The sequence below is a fragment of the Denticeps clupeoides genome, chromosome 13 (assembly GCF_900700375.1).
Source record: "Denticeps clupeoides chromosome 13, fDenClu1.1, whole genome shotgun sequence".
In the NCBI taxonomy this organism is placed as follows: domain Eukaryota; kingdom Metazoa; phylum Chordata; class Actinopteri; order Clupeiformes; family Denticipitidae; genus Denticeps; species Denticeps clupeoides.
In genome coordinates this window covers 20826896-20848772 of record NC_041719.1, presented here as the reverse complement: position 1 = coordinate 20848772, position 21877 = coordinate 20826896, and the positions used below count along the sequence as shown (strand labels likewise).

The 21877-nt window shown below is 39.9% G+C and overlaps 2 protein-coding genes across 4 annotated transcripts in view; one reads left to right on the top strand and one right to left on the bottom strand.

Annotated features, from left to right (window-relative positions):
* Positions 1–50: 50 nt before the first annotated feature.
* dnai3 (dynein axonemal intermediate chain 3) lies at positions 51–17829 on the top strand. Its single transcript, XM_029000966.1, has 24 exons — positions 51–141; positions 788–866; positions 992–1054; positions 1245–1292; positions 2120–2304; positions 2556–2660; positions 2774–2917; positions 5172–5371; positions 5450–5566; positions 5655–5845; positions 6124–6248; positions 6558–6647; positions 6731–6814; positions 7911–8033; positions 9963–10036; positions 10706–10859; positions 10983–11067; positions 12978–13111; positions 13200–13260; positions 13696–13826; positions 14125–14329; positions 16943–17034; positions 17146–17271; positions 17722–17829. The coding sequence occupies exons 2-24, from the start codon at positions 812–814 to the stop codon at positions 17827–17829; spliced, it is 2700 nt and encodes an 899-aa protein (XP_028856799.1). The 5' UTR covers positions 51–141; positions 788–811.
* The window catches only part of syde2 (synapse defective 1, Rho GTPase, homolog 2 (C. elegans)), a 26818-nt gene continuing 22545 nt past the window's right edge, over positions 17605–21877 (bottom strand). For 2 of the 3 annotated variants that reach the window (XM_029000026.1, XM_029000027.1), the window contains one exon: positions 17605–21036. In XM_029000026.1, the coding sequence (XP_028855859.1) occupies positions 20408–21036 (629 nt within the window). In that variant the 3' untranslated portion in view covers positions 17605–20407. The remainder of the gene's footprint in view (positions 21037–21877) is intronic. The other variant, XM_029000028.1, reaches the window with a different exon arrangement.

Here is a 21877-nt window from a genome sequence, read left to right as displayed (position 1 = left end):
TCAAACCACAGACTGACCGCCTCCGTAACTAGTAGCAACCACACTGATGCCGGAAACCCTCGGACGTCTCTCAAGGGCACGTAGGTAGACAAATTCAGTGGAATGTTAGTTAGTGTTTAACGTCGACGCTCTAAGATAAAGGTACCGTCATGCCATCATACTTTTTTGTCTTTTAATGTAAACTTCGGTAAGTTGGACGGGATGCTGATGCTATTACTTATTGCATGTCTTGTTGAAGTCTTTCATATGGCCACTCATTAACTGCGGAACTGTTTTAATTTTGTGGGAGATTTGTTCAGATGGAGAAGTTCAAAGGAACTTCTCATCATACGAAATCCATCAATTATTAGTTATACAAAAAATGTCATATTTCACGGTATATGTTTCACTATGCAAAGCATACTACGAAAGTATAGTACCATAAAGAGTGTTTTTCATATAAGGTTTATTATAACCATTAGTATTTTAAACCTTCTTTGCTCAAACTTCATTATGCAGAAAGCTCAACTGTTTTTTCATGTTCTAGTTAAACCTTGTGGATTTGGAAATGACTAAAAACAATGTGTGGTGCCAGGGTAAGGATCTAGGCAAACAGACAAATTGGACATGTTTATTGAAATACACACAGATTACTGTGATAAAATGAGTATTTTCCAGTGAAACCTTATGCCTGTACTTGTGAATTTATCTATATATATGTTTTATTTGTATGAAGTCACTTGACAGATTGCAAAAAAGTAAGTTTTGTATCTTATGTGTTAAATATATATATATTTTTTCTTTTTAGCCTCCTTGTAATTCCCTTTAAAAAATGACTGGTAAACCCCCCAAAAGCCCAGCAAGCAATGCAGTCCACAATGGCCAGGGTAAGGAATTATATTATATTAAGTACATATAGGAACTTATAGGAACAGGAATGTCTATACATAATGTATAATCTGTGATCTTATTTTGGTATATATATCTAATATTTCTGACATTGTGGTTTTAGGAACATCATCAAAAAGAATAAAGAGCACTGCAAGCAACATGAGCATCAAAAGCAAGGGAAATGGTAAGAAGATATTGATACTGTCTTTATTAACCTATGGTCATCTTAATATTAATGCTTTATTTGAGTATTTAATAGGACTGTGATAACACATTCAAGGACAGTTTGAGTGGAAGGAAATAGTAAAATAGACAAAATAATTCTTCAATTTTTGAATGTAATAGCATGTTTCTTTGTTTTTTGCATTTTGAAGATAAAACACATTCTGCTCAGTCCCCAGCACCTGATAGATGTTTGTCAGGTAAATATACCAGTGAAAATATATACACTACCATTCAAAAATTTGCATGTACATACTGGATGTACATGGAGACTAAGATAGAGGTAATTTCAAAAAATTATATTTAGAAGAAAAATATTTTGTATTTGTTTCATCTGGAGAATGTGAAGTATGTTTGATGAATCAGTTTTTTCCCTCTTTTTACCATGATGTCTGCTTTGTTCACTATTGTCATCATCAATAGCCATTCATGAGATGCTCATTAACATGAGTGTATGAGTGAATGATAAGAAAGTGTTTAGGACTGTTGGAAGCCATTCCTGTTGTCTAGGTGGGGGAGAGAAGACAAGTGAAGTGATTCTGATACACTGCAGCACAGTACACGGTGACATGGTGAAATGTATCCTCTGCTTTTAACTCGTCACCCTTGGTCAGCAGTGGGCAGCCATGAAAGGTGCCCAGGGAGCAGTGTGTGGAGACGGTTTTCTCAGTGGCACCCACTGATTACAGGGCCGCTTCCTTAACCGCTAGGCCAACACTGTGTGAGATGCAAATCTTTGACTTTTTGCCTTGTTTGCTGTTTTTTGTTTTTGTTTATGTATGTTTTTTCAAAATCCTGTGTGTTCACAGTAAGTAACGTACCAACACACTACCAGCAGTAACCCAGTTGGTAATGTGTGCTGTGTGTGTATGTGAGGTTGATTGGGTCATTGTTACTGACTGACTTAATCCTGGGTGCCCTGCATCTTAAATTAATAACAGTGGTTGAAATATTTTCTTCTGTGGAGGTGGTGCAATAATGAGGATATCCATATCCATATTTTACAGTTTAGTCTAACCCTCCACAGGTCATCCTGATGATATCCATCCCATTGTACTTACTTCAGTCACCCAAGAGCACTTTGAATGCCGCGTGGAACAGGATGTAACAAGTGACAACCCTTTTAAACCCCTGAAGAGGGCGGACATTGTGCAGGACATGAAGGCCCGGGCAGCTGTGTCTGATTTCAGCCCCATAAAGCAGGCAGTGATGGTGGGTTTTTCTGGTCTCGTGCACAATCAGTGCAATATATGCCAATAATGAGGACCTAAAAAGAAAATAGTATGCATACTCACTACATATGCAATTCGATAAAGATTTAAGACATTCTTCATTATCTCCTAACAACACCTTATGGCCCATGTTGTACCATCAAGAAACAGAAAAAAATCTTTTTGCCTTTGTTATTTTGTTACTGGATATGATGTACTAACTCTAATGTGAATGTCATTGGCTTGGCATAGGACTACCCAGAAGAGGAAATGCTGTTGGTTTTTGATAGTGACTTCAAATATGGACAGAGCTTCTATCTAGTACTTACAGTAGAGGCTAAGCAGAGGATTCTCAGTGTAAGTATTCTCCTTATTAAAGAAATAAAACTGGATTTTTACTTTCTGATTATGAAATGTATTCTGTATTCTGGGAAAAAGATCCGATATAGGTTAGGCTATTTTTTGTCCAGGATATCATGCCAAATGTACAGAATTCAGTGGAGGAGCAGACATCTGAAAAGATAATGCAAAAGACCCCAACACACCAGCCATGGAAGTCCCTAGGCAGTGAAAGAGAAATAGACGATGAAATTGTTAAAGACACCAGATCAAGGGTGAATATTGGACACACGCACACACAAACATGCTACCAGTCAAAGGTGTGGCTTTGATGCGCCATGTAAAATTGGTGGCATTTTGAACGTTTAAAACTAGCATGTTAGCATCCTAATACTAGCATGCTAATGTCACAAATGCTGAGAGTGTGGCCATTATGCATCATGTTAAATTTAGTGGCATTTGATACACTGTTACCATTGTTCTTCTTTAAAATTAATGGGCTTCAAAGGAAGCATGTAGGGATGAAAAGAGGAGTGGAGGACAGGGGGATGAGTGGATGAATGTGTGAAATGTGTGGAGGTTGGAAAGTTGAAAGTGTGTCATCTGTTGCTCTGTAAAATGGAATTAGGATGATGGAGGGATGGAAGGAGTAATGGAGGAGAGGGGGATGAGTGCAGAGAGGTTACATGTGGTTGAATTGATTACACTGGATGAATGGGTGATGAGTGGAGAAATGTTAAATGTGGTTGAATTGTTTACTTTGGTTGAATTAGTGAAATGTGTGGAGGTTGGAAGGTTGAAAGTGTGACCACTGTCGCTCTGTAAAATGCATGGGGGTGAATGAGAGGATGGAGGGATGAAAAGAGTGGAGGACAGGGGGATGAGTGGAGAGATGTTAAATGTGGTTGAATTTATTACACTGGATGAATGGGTGAAATGTGTGGAGGTTGGAAGATTGAAAGTGTGACCACTGTTGCTCTGTAAAATTCATGGGAATGAGTAGGATGATTGAGTAATAAAATAGAGTGATAAAGGAGGAGTCGGGGAGAAAATCTCCATTGGCGTAGAGCCGCTACCCAGAATGTACACTATTGGTACTGTGGCTTGCATGCTCTATTAAAACAAGAGCTCCTACAAGAAAAAGGAAGATTAATAATAAAACACATAAATATGCTGATGCTGTTTCCCTGGGCTGGGAACCTGTTTCAGCAACTTATTAAAGGATTGTTAAATCTCTCTCTCACACCTAAAATGCTCATTGTTAATAAAATTATTACAGATCAGGGTTTTGTTGTACTGTGTCTGACAGAAACTTAAAAAACGAATTTGTAGCATTAAACAAGTCACAGTAATTTATAATGATAACCTCAGCATCACATATAAACCCAGACATGGATATAATTATTTTGAGATTTTCAATATGAACATAAGCTATGCTTTTACTTCTTAGACACAATGAAATCAATTCCCCACTATAGAGACAAGTGGATATGCAAACAGATATACTGAAACTTTTAGAAAAGGTCATAGCCCAGCAGCTGAGGAGATAGCAACAACATTCATGAAGTATGTCAGTCGTGATTTAGACCTCATCATAGCACTGAGATGGCACTGGTTACAGTGGTTAATTACCTCCTGTGGGCCTCTGATCAGGGCCACATCTCGCTTCTTGTTCAAAGTGTAGTATAGAGCATCTGTCCAAGTTTGGAGGTACTGGACAATCCAGAGTAAGTTTTAGTCCAGTGTCATGGTATACATTGCATGTGCATTATAATGCTACTGGTCTATTTGAAGATCCCCGAAGCTTTAGCTGTTACGGTGGTGGTGGCTGTGGTGACCCTCTGGAGGTGGTCTGGGCGCTTGATTCAGGTCCTTGGAGAGAACAGACAGAAGCAGCAGCACATGGTGGCATTGTACAACTGGTACAGAAATATGTGGCTATAGTGGTACATTTGTGTAATAGAAGCCTGTTCTTCCATTGCAAATTGTTTTAGCTGGTTTCCAAGCCAGCTGAGGACATTCACTTGGTTTTAGGTTCCTTGAGAAACTGTTGGTCTAATTTTGATGTATGCTTTGGGCCATTGTCTTGTTGGAAAACCCAGCAATGACCTAAGCCTAGACTACAATTAGATTTTTGCATATTCTCCCTAAGAATAATTTTCTTTGCACCCAAACAATGCTCCCTGCAACTGCAACTGTTCATGGGCAAAGCTCAGTCAGGCTGTGATGTGCCGCTCTTTGAGTAAAGGGTTTTTTCTGGTCCTGAAGCACACCACAATGAAGAGTCCTCTCAACTGTGTTCCTTGAAAAATTGAATAACCTTGGCACTGGTGAATGTTTAATCAATGCAGAAAACATTGGAAGAAGTTTAGGGAAATGTTCCAAAAGTGTTAGGAGTCTAATAATTTTGGCCTCAATTGTATATGTGTTGCCATTCTTAATGTCCTACAGTTACATTTATATGAATGCCATTTATCAGATGCCCTTATCCAGAGCGACTTAAAAACTCCTTTTCTCTCTCATGTGTAGCTAAAGGTGGAGATTTTCAGAGTGAGAAGGGACTTTGGAGCTGAAGTTACCTTCTCTGACCGCAGTGCTGTTTCAGCTAAAGATGCTTTTGTTGAATGCATCTCACATCATTACAAAAACTTAAGTTTAAATCTCACAGAGAGGAACATTACAGTTCATGCCATTGCAAACACAAGGACCTTGAGCACTCAGACAAAATGGTATGTGCATGAACCTGGCCACACTACTGATGTGACTTTGAGAGACACTAGATTGTTTTAAACAATGATGTTCTGCAGGACCTACCCAAAGAACATGTGCACTCAATATGAATTCAGACAGTTTACAGAAGAGGAGAAGGAGAAATGCCTGTTGTCAGAGAATCTGAAGACCTTTGCCAGCTCAGTTGCTGTAAGGTAAGATCAAGCGAATGATTGATTTGGCCATGTACTCAAAAAGAAGTTGAAGTTCCTTGAGTGATAGATTTGTTTGTCTATGGTGAAGGTGTGAGATCGCCATACAGCAGAATGTGATCACTGACATTTTCTTTGATGACTGGGCAACCCTGAGTGAAGTCATTAGCACTCATGGGGATAAAACCGACAGCCACCTTAAGGAGTACCAGTCCTTCACTGACCTGTGCTACAGCAAAGACAAGATGATCAGTTACATCAGTTGGCATCCCAACATCAGCGGTGAGAGTTATAGAAAAACCCTTGGGCTGCAGGTGTTTAAAACCCTACTTCTGCTTGTGTTTTTTAAACCTTTTGGGGGTACTAAAGGTATGGAGACCAAATAATTATGGTAAAATGTAATTTTCTGTAATGATGTTTTTACAAGATGTCTAGAATTTTACAGCGGACCACATGATTATGATATAATTTCTTCACAGAAGGGGGACAGGGTACAAAAATAGGCTCGGATGAGGGTGTGTGTGCATGCATATGAAGTGTGTGTGATGTGGTCATGACAGGGCTGATTGCAGTGGCCATGACTGAGAGGCTGTCCTTTGAACAGAGGATAAGTGGCTCCACTAAGCTGCTTCTAAATCCTCCACTCATTCTCTTCTGGGGATTCTCTGATCCCATCAACCCTCAGGTATGTCAGAATCCCCCTTTTATTTTAGCCTTTGTTCCCATGCTGCACTCCTGCCACTTAAATCCACAGTGACAGCTTACCACATTTATTTTGCCATATTAATATGCCCATGATTATACATTCATAATCAAAGACATGTTATGGGATTCTTCCAAGAAATCTGTTCTGTTTTCACTGAGTGCATTATAAGGCTTTTGCAGCTAGGTTTGCAGTTTAGCACTAAGTGGAATAATATACTGATGAAAAATATAATTCAGTACAGTGTACATGCTGCTTTGAAATGTAATGCCTTTGACCAAACTTCCACAGTTGCTGCTTAAGTGCCCCGACGACATTTTCTCCTTTCAGTTCTGCCCTTCTGATCCAAATATTATTGTTGGCGGCTGCAAAAATGGGCAGGTGATTTTCAGAGCAATCATAACTTTTATCATTCAAATTAAATGTATTTATTTAACTGTTTCGTTATTGTTCTGCAAGTATAGATTGTGTTGTGGGACATATCTCTACATCATGAACAGTTGAAAGGAATCCGCGGTGGAGGTGGAAGGAATATGTCAACAACAAACGTAAGCAATTTTTCCCTTTATTCCATAAAACCTCAGCCTCAGCAACCAGCACTCTGTGTCTAGCCCTTTAACAGTTTGAAAAAAAAACATGTTTGGCCTTTGATGTTGAGAATCCAGCTTGCCTCTGTGTGTCTGCTGAGATATAAATATGCAGGAGTGTTGCCCACCTAGTTTAATGCTATTTACATTTACATTACATTTATGGCATTTATCACACGCCCTTATCCAGAGCGACATACAATCAGTAGTTACAGGGACAGTCCCCCCTGGAGCAACTTAGGGTTAAGTGTCTTGCTCAGGGACACAATGGTAGTAAGTGGGGTTTGAACCTGGGTCTTCTGGTTCATAGGCAAATGTGTGTTACCCACTAGGCTACTACCACTCTATTTACTGTGCTATGTTAGACATGCAGTTGATATCTAAATAATTTGGTTAAAAACAGATCATGGTTGTATGTTCACATTGTGGGATGGTAATGTTATTTATTGCCAGTGTTATACTGTTTAATTAGATGTGTCCAGCCTCCAGATATAAACACTTTGTACAATACTCCACTGTCCAGAGACATCAGTCTCACAGAGTCAATGGCAGAAATGTATGACCAGCTTGAATTATTTGAATAAGCCAAAAAAAGCAGAAGTGGAGAGGAGTGCACTGCATTTTTTCGTTATTTGTTTCTCTTGAAGGCTCAAAATAGATGTCACGATCCGGTTTCATTGTTGTCATGTGTAATGTTCCCTAATCGTTTTCACCTGTGTTAATTGTATAAAGCTGCCCTGTTCGTTTCTGTTTGCTGTCAGGTCTTTAACGTTATGTTCCGTGTTCAATCATGTCAACGTCTCGGATGTCTCTCCTGTCCTGTGTTCCACTATTAAACCCCTGTTTCGTGATGTCAGGTGATAGCGTCCTTCATTTCTCGTCACTCTTCGTCCTGCTCTCCTTTCACCTGCCTCGCCATGCCGTGACAATAGATTTCTATTTGCAGAAGTCTTCCATCTTCCAGAAGTTTAAAGTTTTACCTGCATGAGTTAAGAAAGCCAGTTGTTGGTGAGACCACTGGTTCAGTACTGTTATCTCTTTGTGTTTGTCTTCACAGCAGGTCTTTGAGGACAAGCAAGAAAATCTAACTTCTGTTGTGCACTACTGTGCTGTTTCGAGCATAGAAGATGGTCACAAAGCACCAATTACTGACATACAATGGCTGCGGGAAAGCTTTGAGGTACTTAACATCTAAATTCTCGTCCTCGTCTTCCTCCGCTTAACCGGGTCGCAGGGGCAGCATCTCAAGTAAGGAATATCAGACAGCTTTCTCCCCAGCCACATCCACCAGCTCCACCGGCAGGACCCCAAGGCGTTCCCAGACCAGACTGGAGATATAATTTGTCCAGCGTGTCCTGAGTTGACCCGGGGGCCTCCTGCTGGCAGGACATACCTGAAACACCTCCCCAGGGAGGCGTCCAGGAGGAATCCTGGCCAGATGCCAGAACCACCTCAACTGGCTCCTTTCGATGTGGAGGAGCAGCAGTTCTACTCTGGTGAAAGGAGCTCCTCAATCCCACCAACGCTCATTCCAAGGAGGAACCAGAAGTGGGATACCTGGGAATGGACTATCCAATCTCTGGGGCAGAAGTTACTGAGGTAGTCAAACAGCTACACAACGGTGGAGCCCCAGGAGTCGATGCGATCCTGGTTATCTCATGGCTATGGGCTGTTGTGGTCTGGGGCTCCGCCGCTGTGTAGCTGTTTGACTACCTCAGCAACTTCTGCCCCTGAGATCAAAGTATTCCTTCCACCACTCAACTATAGCCCCAGTCGACGTCAGCAGCTCCCCATCCCCACTGTAAACAGTGTGAGAGAGTTGCTGCCTTCCTCTCCTGAAATGTCGGATTGTTTGTTTGCCAGAACCTCTTTGGAGCCGATTGGTAGTCTTTCTCCATGGCCTCACCGAACTCCTCCCACGCCCGAGATTTTGCCTCACCGACTTCCATGGCTGCACCCCGCTTGGCCATCTGGTACCTGTCTGCTGCTTCTGGAGACCCACAGACCTGTAGGCCTCCTTCTTCAGCCTGACGGCTCCCCTAACCTCTGGTGTCCACCAGCGGGTACGGGGGTTACCGCCACAACTGGCACCAGCCACCTTGCGACCACATCTAGCAATAGCCACCTCAACAATTGCAGAGCGGAACAAGGTCCATTTGAACTCGATGTGCCCCACTGCTCTTGGGACGCGGTCAAAGCTCTGCCAGAGGTGGGAATTAAAGACCATCTTGCAGACCCTCACTATATGTTTGGGTCTGCCAGGTCTCTGTGGCATCTTCCTCTGCCATCTGATCCAACTCACCACCAGGTGGTGATCAGTTGACAGCTCCGGTCCTCTCTTCACCCGAGTGTCCAAAACATGGTCGCAGGTCAGGTGATCAACCTGCAACCTAGGCTGCCCTGGTACCAAGTGTACCGATGGGCATCCTTATGTTTGACCATGCATGTTCCTCCTGTGGGTGGTGGGTCCATAGTTGGATGAACCCATGCATCCAGTTCGGGCTGGGCCTGGCCGGGCCCCATGGGCAAAATCCCGGCCTCCAGGTGCTCGCTCACGGGCCCCAAACCCAGGCCTGGCTCCAGGGTGGGACCCCGGGAACCCTCCGGGCCGGTACACTGGCTCTTTGTTGCTTTTTCCATGAAAGGTCTTCTGAATCTTTATTTGTCTCACCCTTTACCTAAGGCCAATTTGTCATGGGAGACCCTACCAAGGGCACCAAGTGCCCCAGACAACATAGCTCCTTGGATCATTAGGGTTCTCAAACTCTTCCACCACAATAAGGTGACGATTCAAGGAGGAGACATCAGAATCCTACATAATATTATATATTATGTTATATTTTTTAGTACTGCTCTAACAGACCATCCTCATGATGGTCTCATTAGATGTGTGTGTCATCTTTTGAATGTTGATGTATAAATGAGGCAATGAAGCCTTTGTTTCATCTCATATTAGTAATCCAATTTGTCAAATTACACAGTCAATAATTCAATAATATTTACAAGGGCATTTCTATGTTGTTGAACTAACTTTGCAAAACAGAACAGATAGAAGAGGTTTGGTCCGTGGTATGTATGGAGGATTTTAATGACACTTTTTTTCCTTTAGATTACAAGGATGGGAATCCCAGTAGAAAACAAGAATATGATGTGTGTCCAGGTGGTAACCTGTGCCTCTGACTGGTAAGATCACATAGATCACATAATAATTGCTTCATAGTAACATGTCACTTTGTTACTTTCAACAGCAACAAGCAGTGGAAATTATAATATACTCTATATCTTTAAACAGCAAACAGAACATTATTTGTTCCTATTTATTTAATTATTTATTTAATTATGATGTGCATGGGTGGCAGTTTATGACAGTAAACTTCAATGATGGAAGTTGAGGCAAAGAAGTATATTCTGGCACTGAAACATTTTCAGCTACAAAAAATACAGCGTTAAATCAAACCGATTCAACAGCACATCAGCAATGTGAAACACTACTTTAATTATATATTATGATTATTGATGAATTAGAATAACTGATTCATGTGTTTTTTTATATTTATATGTTTTATAAATTTCTGTTTTTCATACCGAGTGCAGTATTTGTGGTTATGCAGTGACTTGTAACCCTTACTCTAATTACTACAATAAAATAGTATCAGTATTTTAGAGGAAACTGGGCGCAAAAGTAATGTGTAACCAATAACTTCCATTTATGAGTAATGTTATTAGAGCAATCAATAAAAAAATTCTATAGAACTTGGCCATCACTACTGCACATAGCAACATTTAGACAAAATCCTCATATCCTCAAAATCCCCACTCTGTCTTGTCTTTTGTTTTATATGATCTGTGCAGCAGTGTGATGTTCTGGGACATTCGAGTTCCATGTGTCATTGCCCAGTCCCAGACTGACAGGAAGAAGAAAATGGAGCAGAAACTGCTGGAAAAACCTCATGGCATACCCACCACGTTCAAACACCTGGATCTGAGCTGGAGGCCACTTTTCAGGGTACTGTATGCAGCTGTATTGTATCTTCCTTTTACCTCCTGTAGTCATTTTGGAACACTGTGGCTGAGTTAATTGTTCTAATTGTTCAATATGAAATGAATTTGGTTATTTATGTTTTCTCAGGTGTCCTTGCAGAAGATTGACAGTGGTGGTGAATACAGACCAGTAAAGTTTAGCTTTAGAGATAACACATGTGACAATCAAACTGGTACGTAAAATCCTGGTATACAAAAAAACAGGGCTTTATTGTGCATAGACACAGAGACAGGATATTTAGGTAGACAGGAACATATGTTGAACTTTATTAATCCATCAGGAAGGTTCCTGTCGGAAATTCAGTTTCCAGCACGGACATGACAGATAAGAAGATATATAAGACAATTTAAACAATACGATAAATAAAATGAAATAAAAAATATAAAAAAGCATCAATCACACAGTAATAAAAAGCTATACACAATAAATGAATAATTGCATTGTCATGTATCACATATAGAAATGTATCACAGATTTTTTAAATCGTCAAAGCTTCATACCCCGCAAAAAAAAAATCCTTGCCTCAGTGTTTGTGCTTGTGTAGCAAGGGGTACCAGTGTAGAATCAGGCCTCCTTTTTATCTCAGTTGGCCATGGATGGCCATCTTACCAGCTCTGGCTTACTCATTTGGTGTTATGGCATTTTATTTAGCAATAGTTCCCAGAGAAGGCCCTCTTAGTCTGAACCATTAGCTGTGTTGACTGTCAGCTGTTTGCAATAGGCAAGATGTTCATGTGTCTCAGGCTCTTTTGAAGAATCCCACCTTTGTTATTTATATTATGAGCTAAATTTAATAACAAGTAATATAATTAGGTGATGATATTAATTCTACCAAATTCATCAAAATGGAGTCTGAGAATTTTTTATTATGCATGCTTGGCTTTTTACTTACCAGTCAATAATGAACAAAACCATACCTCTGTCATCCAAAATGGTTACAGTATTTAGGAGTAATGAGTGATGCCGTTATGTAATTGAATAATTAAAATATAAAGTTAATACATTAATTACAAATAAATTAATTTAATAAATTCTTTATACAAAAATGTAATTAGTTACTTATTGAAAGATTCATGATTACCCATTTAGTTTAGTTTAATATTGTATGCACCTTGTCAATATGTTTAATATTAGTATTTATATTTCTTACATGTTTTTTATTCCAAATATCCACCTTTGCTATTTCCCTCAACAGCCAACAATTTTATACTCTATCATGTTTCTATTTTGTGGTTAAAATTGTCATGTCTCACAGAGTACACCCCTCATATTTTGTAGATAATTTATTATATCCTTTCTAATATATAAATTACACTTTGATGTAAGATGTAGTCAGTGTACAGCTTGTATAACAACGGGACATCAGAAGGTTGCCGGTTCGAATCCTGGTATGCCAAGGTGCCACTGAGTTGCCACTGAGCAAATGCACCGTCCCCACACATTGCTCCCCTGGCGCCTGTCAAAGTTTGGACACACCTTATCATTCGATGGGTTTTCTTTATTTCCATGACCATTTACATGAAATGAACATGGAGTTATGTACTTGACAAAAGTGGAGACCTGGCCTCCACAGTTACCGGACCTGAACCCAATCGAGATGTTTTGGGGTGAGCTTGACCGCAGAATTAAGTCAAAGGAGCCAACAAGTGCTAAACACCTCTGGGAACTCCTTCAAGACTGTTTGGTTAAGTACATAACTCCACATGTTCATTCATAGTTTTGATGCCTTCAGTGAGAATCTACCAATGTAAATGGTCATGAAAAGAAAGAAAACACATTGAATGAGAAGGTGTGTCCAAACCTTTGGCCTGTACTGTATGTTAGGTCTGATATTAGCACAAAGGAGTTTGACAGTAGACAATATTTAGTACTGGTAAACAATGCAAGGTTGCAAAATTTCCAAATAGTTAACCATTAAGAAAAAAAATTTTTTTTTTCTTCCTCACAGAGAACATATTACATTTTTTCATCCATATCATTTTCAAAATGCACAGCAGTCAAATAACTCAAGAGTGAGTTTTACATTTTATTTACTAACTGTATGTTGAATTATACATGCTGACCATTATTTGTCCTGTAAAGTCTCTTTAACAGACAAGCCTGTTTTTAATAAGGAAAGGCCTGACATCACAGAGTATTCCCAGCTCCTAGTGCCCTCAGATAAACATCTTAAACCCCTGGAGAACATATCTACAAACCTCTACATTGGGACAGAGGTGAACTCCAAAACATTTTTACATTCAACATGCAATTGTACACTTGAAGGCTGCTAGAACATGTACATGTTTGTTTTCACACATTTAGGAGGGGGAGCTGGTGTATACTGACTGGAAATTGGAAAAGGACGAGTCTGGAAGACTACAGTGTATGTTTGAACACTTTGTAATACTATTCACATTTCCATCAAAGCAAAATATTCAATTGAATCCTAAAATGAAACATCTTTACCACTTCACATGAATAGTATAATACTGTAATACTGAATAAGAATGTTGAATAGTGAGCAGGAAACGTGTGATGAGGGGCTTGGTAATCAGCAGCATGAGCTTGTTGTTGTAAGATACTATTACACAGTCTGCTTTTCCAGGACCAAATGCTGTAGTACCGTCTGCACAAGCTCTGCAGAGCTTTGCTGTTTTCATAAGAAGTGTTTATGAGTCCAGCAGTATACTGACACATTTGGCACACTAGAAAATCCTGATGCAGGGACTCCTAAGAGCAGATGCTGTTATGACTTCTTCCCCTTCACAAATCCAGCAAAAACCTCAGCTCTTGCCACACTTCTCTCTCTGTCTATCAGGTGCAAAACCCTCCCAATGCCTCTTCACCCTCAATAGCCAGGTGAACACAGTCCAGCACTCTCCATTCTTTAAAGACATCATCCTGATTGTGGCAGGCTGGACATTTGCTATCTGGAAGGAAGAAATCACGGTATCTTCAGAGCATTACCATTGCTTAATTTAGAGGTCTAGGGATCTTTTGCATGCTTGTGTGATGTACAGTCTAATGTAGATCAGTGTTTTATGTAGCAGTTAGAATAATTCCACAAGTTACTTGAATTGACTGTATGGACATATATGGATGAACCAAAATGTATATTTACTTATAGAGCCCTTATTCTGTAAATACAGTATTTTCAATAATTATTTTGTAGTTTTATTGCAATTGCTACATATTACAGGGTCATATCATGGTCTAATTACATTGTCTCTCATCCACTATGCTATAGCAGGGTCCAGTTATGCAATCCCCATACTCTGAGAAGAAGTACTCAGGAGGATGCTGGTCCTTGTCTAGGCCTGGTGTACTCTTCTTTGGAACAGAGGATGGTGATATTGAAGTGTGGAACCTTGTCGAAAAGACTCATAAGTCGTTCCATACCCAAAACATCACCACCTCCCAAATCACATGCATCCGTCCCTGGATCAATCACTGTGAGTCTCACTTTACGAGATTATGGTGTTTTTACCATGCCATTGTATCACAAGAGTGCTTAAAAATTTTTGTCACTGAATTTGATTTTAATTCTCTACAATTATGCCACTCCTTGTTAATGTTTTGTGAACAGGATAAGAAAAGAACCAATATTTGCGTGAAGAAGCTTCATTGCAAAAGAAAGTCATTTAATTTAATATTTTAATATTTGCTTAGCGAATCAGATTACATATAAAATTATTATTATTTGATGTACCACAATTATTACCACCCTTGCATGGAATACTGTTCAGTCTTTTTGTCAATTCCTCAGTCTAATCCTATCCTATGATAGGACTCATGTTAAATTTCCTGAATAAGGCAGCCATATTGTGATACAAGAAATGTCAAAGAAAATAATCCAACTTTAGCATAAAAAACACTATTGTTATTACAACCTTTTATTACAACTGTAAGAATGGACATCATGGGAGCCTGCTTTTGCCTTGCATAACAGATGTCTGCAGGGGGAGGTGTGACATTCCTGTGTCGACGGTTGTGGGTGAAGATTCGACACCCCTGTTTTTACATGCCTTTTGTCCGACGGCAACGTATGAAGTATCAGCCGTCAGGACCGCCCACCCTCTTTGTCTTCCCCAAATGGGAGGCACCGGGGGCGTGACATCAGAAACAACAGGTTCTGATTGGTCAGTGACAACTTCCTGTAGGCCAGTGACAACTTCCTGTAGGCCAGGGGTATAAAAGTCTGCTCACATGTGGAAAAAGGACCTCTGAGCTTCTTGCTCAGGTGGTTTTCCATCGGAAGCCGGAAGGCTTCTGAGCCTTTCTCTCCCCCTGTGGTGTGGGAGAAGAGAATAGAGTGTGTAGAAAAAACTCTTTCTCCATCCACACAAAGCACTGTATTCAACCACTCCAATTTGATGTTACCTGGCAGAAAGAGGCATGGCACAATAGAGGTTAAAAATGAACAGTTTCTAATTTATTAACACCGGTAAATAATTATTGTAGTTACATATGAATGTTGAATGTAAAAAGGTACCAAGGTTGCAGAGAAAATAAAAATGAGAAGAAAGAGTAAAGAGGGAGAAGAGAAAGAGAGGGGGAGAGAAAGGCTCAGAAGCCTTCCGGCTTCCGATGGAAAACCACCTGAGCAAGAAGCTCAGAGGTCCTTTTTCCACATGTGAGCAGACTTTTATACCCCTGGCCTACAGGAAGTTGTCACTGGCCTACAGGAAGTTGTCACTGACCAATCAGAACATGTTGTTTCTGATGTCACGCCCCCGGTGCCTCCCATTTGGGGAAGACAAAGAGGGTGGGCGGTCCTGACGGCTGATACTTCACACGTTGCCGTCGGACAAAAGGCATGTAAAAACAGGGGTGTCGAATCTTCACCCACAACCGTCGACACAGGAATGTCACACCTCCCCCTGCAGACATCTGTTATGCAAGGCAAAAGCAGGCTCCCGTGATGTCCATTCTTACACAACCAAATATTTAAACCCAAAGTTATTGGGTGTTATATTGCAGCCATTTGCTAAAATCAGCTAATTGTTTCCTCACTAATGTATACACGGCACCCCATATTGACAGAAAAACACAGTTGTTGACATTTTTGCAATTTTAATAACAAAGAAAAACTGAAATATCACATGGTCCTAAGTATTCACACCCTTTGCTCAGTATTTAGTAGAAGAACCTTTTTGATTTAATACAGCCCTTTTGAGTCCTTTTGTCCTTTTGAGAAAGATGCAACAATTTCTACACACCTGGATTTGGGGATCCTGTGCCATTCCACCTTGCAGATCCTCTCCAGTTCTGGCAGGATGGATGGTACACGTTGGTGGACAGAGATTTTTAGATCTCTCCAGAGTTGCTCCATTGGGTTTATGTCAGGGCTCTGGCTGGGCCATTCAAGAAAAGTCACTTAGTTGTTGTGAAGCCACTCCATTATTTTAGCTGTGTGCTTAGGGTCATTGTCTTGTTGGAAGGTAAACCTTCAGCCCAGTCTGAGGTCCTGAGCAATCTGGAGATGGTTTTGGTCCAGGATATCCCTGTACTTGGCCGCATTCATCTTTCCCTTGATTGCAACCAGTCGTCTTGTCCCTGCAGCTGCAAAACACCCCACAGCATGATGCTGCCAAGACTGTTGGAGCCACTTTACTGTTGGAATGAGAACGATCTCAAGGATGATCAGAAGAAATGGACAACACATGAGTTAAATATATGACTTTCATAGGAAACGGTCTGAATGCTTAGGACTATATGATATTTCAGTTGTTCTTTGTTAAAAAATCTGCAAAAATGTCAATTATTTTTTCTGTCATTGTGGGGTGTTTGTGTACATTACTTGGGGAAAAATGAACTTAAAAACTATTTTAGCAAATGGCTGCAATACAACAAAGAAAGAAAAAATTTAAGGGGGTTTGAATTCTTTCCATTCTCACTAAGAACACTGCTTCAATTATGTTAAAGTATGTCACCAAACATTGACAGGAAGGGCTTTTGTCTTACACAGTTTTCAAATAAAATTTTGACATGTGCACCCCTCACATTTTAGTAAGTATTAAAAAATGTTCAGAAAGGCAACGTAAGTCTTTTTTTTATTCAAATAGCAAAACAGAATCTTCTAGCAGCGTCAGACCAGTCTGGGACTCTACACATCCTGGAGATTCCATGGATGCTGCATAGTCCTTCAAAGCATGAGGTAAGTCTTAACTGGCATATTAAGTGCTGTATTTTCTTGGTTTTAGAGTCTGTTCTGATTTCAGAAGATATAACTCTATTATCTAAAGACTCTCAAAATACCCATTTGCAGAAATTGAACATGAGTAAGTACTTTGAAAAGGAGGTAGAGAGGCTCATGTATTCATGTACCAAGAGGCAGGCGATGAGACCAAAAGACAAGAAAAATACCAATGTTGATGAGCAAAGAGGAAAAGTGGTGAGTTTTCCTCAAATGTGATGTTCCTCTAAGTGATCAGAATCTGACACTTTACACTTATGTCCTTGAAAATTTTAATTTGTTTAGTATAATTAAGTCACATTTTGGTCACATTTAGACTTCATTTTGTTACTGTTTGTGTATAAACATTACCATTTTCACCCATTGTGTCAAAAGTTGACACCCCTTCTCAAATTAGGCTGTCAACTCAGACAACAGTTGTGTTGTCACTACATTAGAGACAAATTTATTCTGTAAATTAGTCAAGTTTGCTTTGCTTTGTCATTCTTATACAGTTTATGTCTCCCAATCAACAAACCTTATCCAGACCAGTCTCAAACACTTATTTATTATTAATGATATTGCACAACTTTTGTATAGATTACATAATTTTTTCAGATCAAGGCTATTCTCAGGTACAATCAACAATTTACAATTTCTGCTGTTCAGGAACCTGTAGTGCCAGAGGAGGACGTACAGAAGATGTATGAAGATTTTCTGAATACAAAAATGTTGATCCTGAAGGACTCTGGTCAAGAGTTTAGGTGTAACATTTGATACATCTCCTGTCCTCTGTGTGTAGATTTTTTTAACTTTTCAGTGAAAAGCTTTTGAATGCATTTCCATAAAATCTGTAAAGCAATCTGGTCTTTGCTCTCTTTGTTACTTTTGAATATAAGAATAAAATATAATATGTTTGCAATATAATAGAATATTTCTTGCAAATTAATTAGAAATAATGCCAGCAGGGTGTTGTAGGCCAGTGTAAAAATGGAGGGCCAACCTATTTTAGGTCAGGAGTCAGTAAACAACAGCGCATTGTAATCACTGGTTAATATGAGTGAGGTGCCATTATTCACTGGGGGAATCAGTGGAGCTCAGGGTGACATGATGTCTGTGGTTTGCACACAAAGCTGGCAGCATGGTAATGTTCGCAGTAATGTTGCATTCATATGTAATTTGATGGAGCACTGGTAGAATTCTTCTGGTAAAAATCTGACCCGTTAAACACCCAAACACAGGTGTGTCCCAGATCTTGGTCAACACTACTCTGAATGCCAAGTCATGTCAGTGTGACATGTTGAGTTAGGATGTGATTTGTAAACAAACATGTAAATTGAAAACAGGATAAATAAGCCAATTCACCCATTTTTTATTAATATATGTGACACATGCCTGATGCAAGAAGATGTTAGCTGACAAATCCTGTAAATGTGTTCTTGCTCATTGGGTGGACACCTCAACCAATATCTTTAGTGAGTTTTTCCTATCGAAATGTGCCACATGTCTTTGGGATGTGATATGTAGACTTATCATACCATCTCCATTCATACACTGAGTCAAAATGGTGTGAGCAGTTTGTTGTCCACACAAATACAGAGTACTAACTCTTGGTCTCACCCTATTTTCCACCCACGTTTTGGAAATTTAAGCCTAGCACTGTTCGCCACTATTTGCCTAGGAATGACATGTGTCTTCTGCATTTAACATCACCCTCAGTGAGCATGGTTTAATTGTACAGTACTTTCTGTAAGCTCAGTAAATCCATACTGCAAAGAATGAAGGAATTGCTGCTTTTTAGCTTAAGCAAGACACAAGCAGAGCATAAACGATTATTCATCTCTTCAGGAATGACTAAATGAGGCAGTCAGGTGGCACATGAAAATACACATTTCTCGCCACTGTTACATCATCAGATTGTATACTGATGTTGTATAATATTTATTCAGTGATTAAACTGGAGTGGGCTATTACAAAAGTACTGCAGAACAGGTAAAGATAAACTGTTTAAACTTGTAGACATATAGCCATTCAAAGTTTAGGATAAGGGTTGACATTAGAGTAAGCAATGTAGGATAGTAAAGAGAAATGCACTAAAAAAAAACAGCAGCAGAAATTCACATCAAACAGATGAAAATTCAGTTCCAAAGTGTAGTTCTAATTTAGGCAAGAGATCTGTATCTGTAGAGCCATGTTCCAGCAGCAGTCACCTTGTAACATACATTATGAAAATGAACGTTGAGTTACTCTGACAAATGTACATGTGAGCAGCTGCCAAACGGCAAAACTTTCAACCAGTATGTCATGTTTATGTGTAAAAGTGTGTGTGTGTGTGTGTAATACACATATATAATATATATATCAACACATCTGTAAAAACACATATATTTCTATATTTGCATTTACTTAAATGTATCCAATTAGTCCCAAGTATATATAAGACGTTTTGAAAAAAACTTGAGGGAAAAACAAGAATTAATTTAGATGAGTACCATTCTACATACTACCTTATAAATGGGAACATTAAATATACAAAAATGGAAATATAAGCTCTCAAAATATTATATTCAAAAACATTTATATACATGCATACAAATATCTGCTTAAAACACTGAACATTTGTATCCCTGGATTGTTGATTTAGAAAAAAAAAAAAGTAGAGACCTCATATTCAACGAGGAGCTCTACCACAGTAATGCTTATGGTTGTCTGCAACACCTCCCACTTGCTTGATTTCTGTGTTACTTGCATCTTACCTTCCAGAAACCACATTCTGTCCACAATCTCAATGAGTAAAATGAATAGACATGATAGTTCTGGGCATTCAGTCACATCATGGGCACAAGTCACAACTTTGTCTCAAAAGCTACATGAGACGTTCCACATGTTCTTGCATGTACAGAAGCACCTTTATTACCCACATACCCCAAACACACTGACCTGATGCTAAACCTGCCAAATCCATTCATACAGAGGCACTCATACATCTGTTAACATAATTTTCCCAGTCAGTGAGTTTGTCTAGATCTCATTCCCATATTCTGACACCTGTTCGTGACCCATGGGGCCAGGCCTCCCCATCAGTTTGCTTCATAAGTGCATTTGTTTATCTCATAACATACCATGTAGTACTTCTATACTATTGGCTTTTGTACCACCTTTACACAATTAAGGCACCGTTTACACCCCTTAGGGTTAATGGGTTCTTCTAATAAGAAGAAAACAACAATGACAAACATGAAGATTTTAAATTGGAATATATAATGAGGAATGTCTGTGTACAGTTGAATGGGCAGCACTGTTCCTTTTGAAACTACAGGGGGTGCCATGGCACTTGTATGCCTCTGGCGATTCGTCAGTACCCAATGAGCTTATTCTTGTTGAGCTCCCTTTCCAGGTTGCCGATTAGCGCGTCAATGCTCTCCTGCAAGTCCTTGAGATTTACTGTGTTGCTGATGTCCTGGATCTTCACATAGGCCTGGTATGTGTGCTCAGTGGATAAATGCTCCTGCTCAAGATGGGGCAGGATGTGCTCATTGTTCTTTGTGTCCTGGGTGGTCATCTGAGTTTCGCAAAGCTTTTCACTCACTTCCACCTTCTCTTCAGCATCAACTTTTGGAAGTTCCTCCAACTCAGTCAACCTTTCCTGAGGTTCAAGAGGGTTGACTTGTTTTTCAGGGCCATCCTTCCCATCCTCTGAACACTCAGTGTCATCATAGTCAGGTATGTCATCATAGTCAGCCTCCTCTCTGGGCTCCTTTAAGTAGGCCTCCCTGCAGCTGCTCCAGTCACCAGCATAGCGGTTGCAGGGACTATCCAATCGGCCTGGTTTGGGCCGCAGCATGCCGGCCATCTCAGCCTCAGAGAGGTTCAACACTTGTGGTCGCTCCCTTCTCCTCCGCAGTGGGGCAACGGCATCAGTAGGAAGAGCAGGTTCTATCAATGAGGAGGTCTTCACCACTAGAGAGGAGGTCTGGTCCACCACTAGAGAGGAAAAGACCAAAACAAGATTTTATATTTAAAGAGGGTGTAGAGGCTAATAATGGTGTAAACATTCCTAAAATAAAGTGTATGGCATACCTGGATACATATGCAAACTTACACTCCATGCATTAGACACCACTACAACATTTATAATAACATTCACTCAACAACACTTCTCTACTGTGTACATCGGTGGTCCTCAAACAGTATGGTATGTCATAACTCAGAGAATATGTGATATTTGAATCTTTTTCACATTAGATGATGGGACCAAGTACACCATGAACAGTTGTGCTGTCCTCAAAATTTCCTCCTTAAATAAGAACACTTTGAATTCTTATTGGCAGAAGAGAAATTTGAACATTTGTGATTCAGGCTGGCATGGGTGCACCATTGCCCCATTCTCTTGGTTTTCACTCATACAATTTTTATGTTTAATCTATGTATCCTTATGAAAACGTGCACACAGTTCTTTGTTTCTATAGTGTATGTTTAGTGTATGTTTCAATGTTTTTTGCCACATTTGGGGTACTTTGTCTGGCAGTGGTGGCCTAGCAGTTAAGGAAGTGGCCCCGTAATCAGAAGGTTGCTGGTTTGAATCTGCCAAGGTGCCACTGAGCAAAGCACCGTCCCCACACACTGCTCCTCGGGCGCCTGTCATGGCTGCCCGCTGCTCACCAAGGGTGATGGTTAAAAGCAGAGGACACATTTGGTTGTGTGCACCGTGTGCTGTGCTGCAGTGTTTCACAATGACAATAACTTTCACTAAACATTCACAAAAACTGGAAACAGGTCCAGTAAAAAAAACTTCATAAAAGGATTATAACTGAAACATGCAAAG

Bases quoted from the DNA above. Each gene is read 5' to 3' on its own strand.
- dnai3 (XM_029000966.1), top strand. From the start codon at position 812: ATGACTGGTAAACCCCCCAAAAGCCCAGCAAGCAATGCAGTCCACAAT. The intron at 867-991 runs GTAAGGAATTAT...TTGTGGTTTTAG, and splicing joins TGCAGTCCACAATGGCCAGG to GAACATCATCAAAAAGAATA. The intron at 1,055-1,244 runs GTAAGAAGATAT...TGCATTTTGAAG, and splicing joins CATCAAAAGCAAGGGAAATG to ATAAAACACATTCTGCTCAG.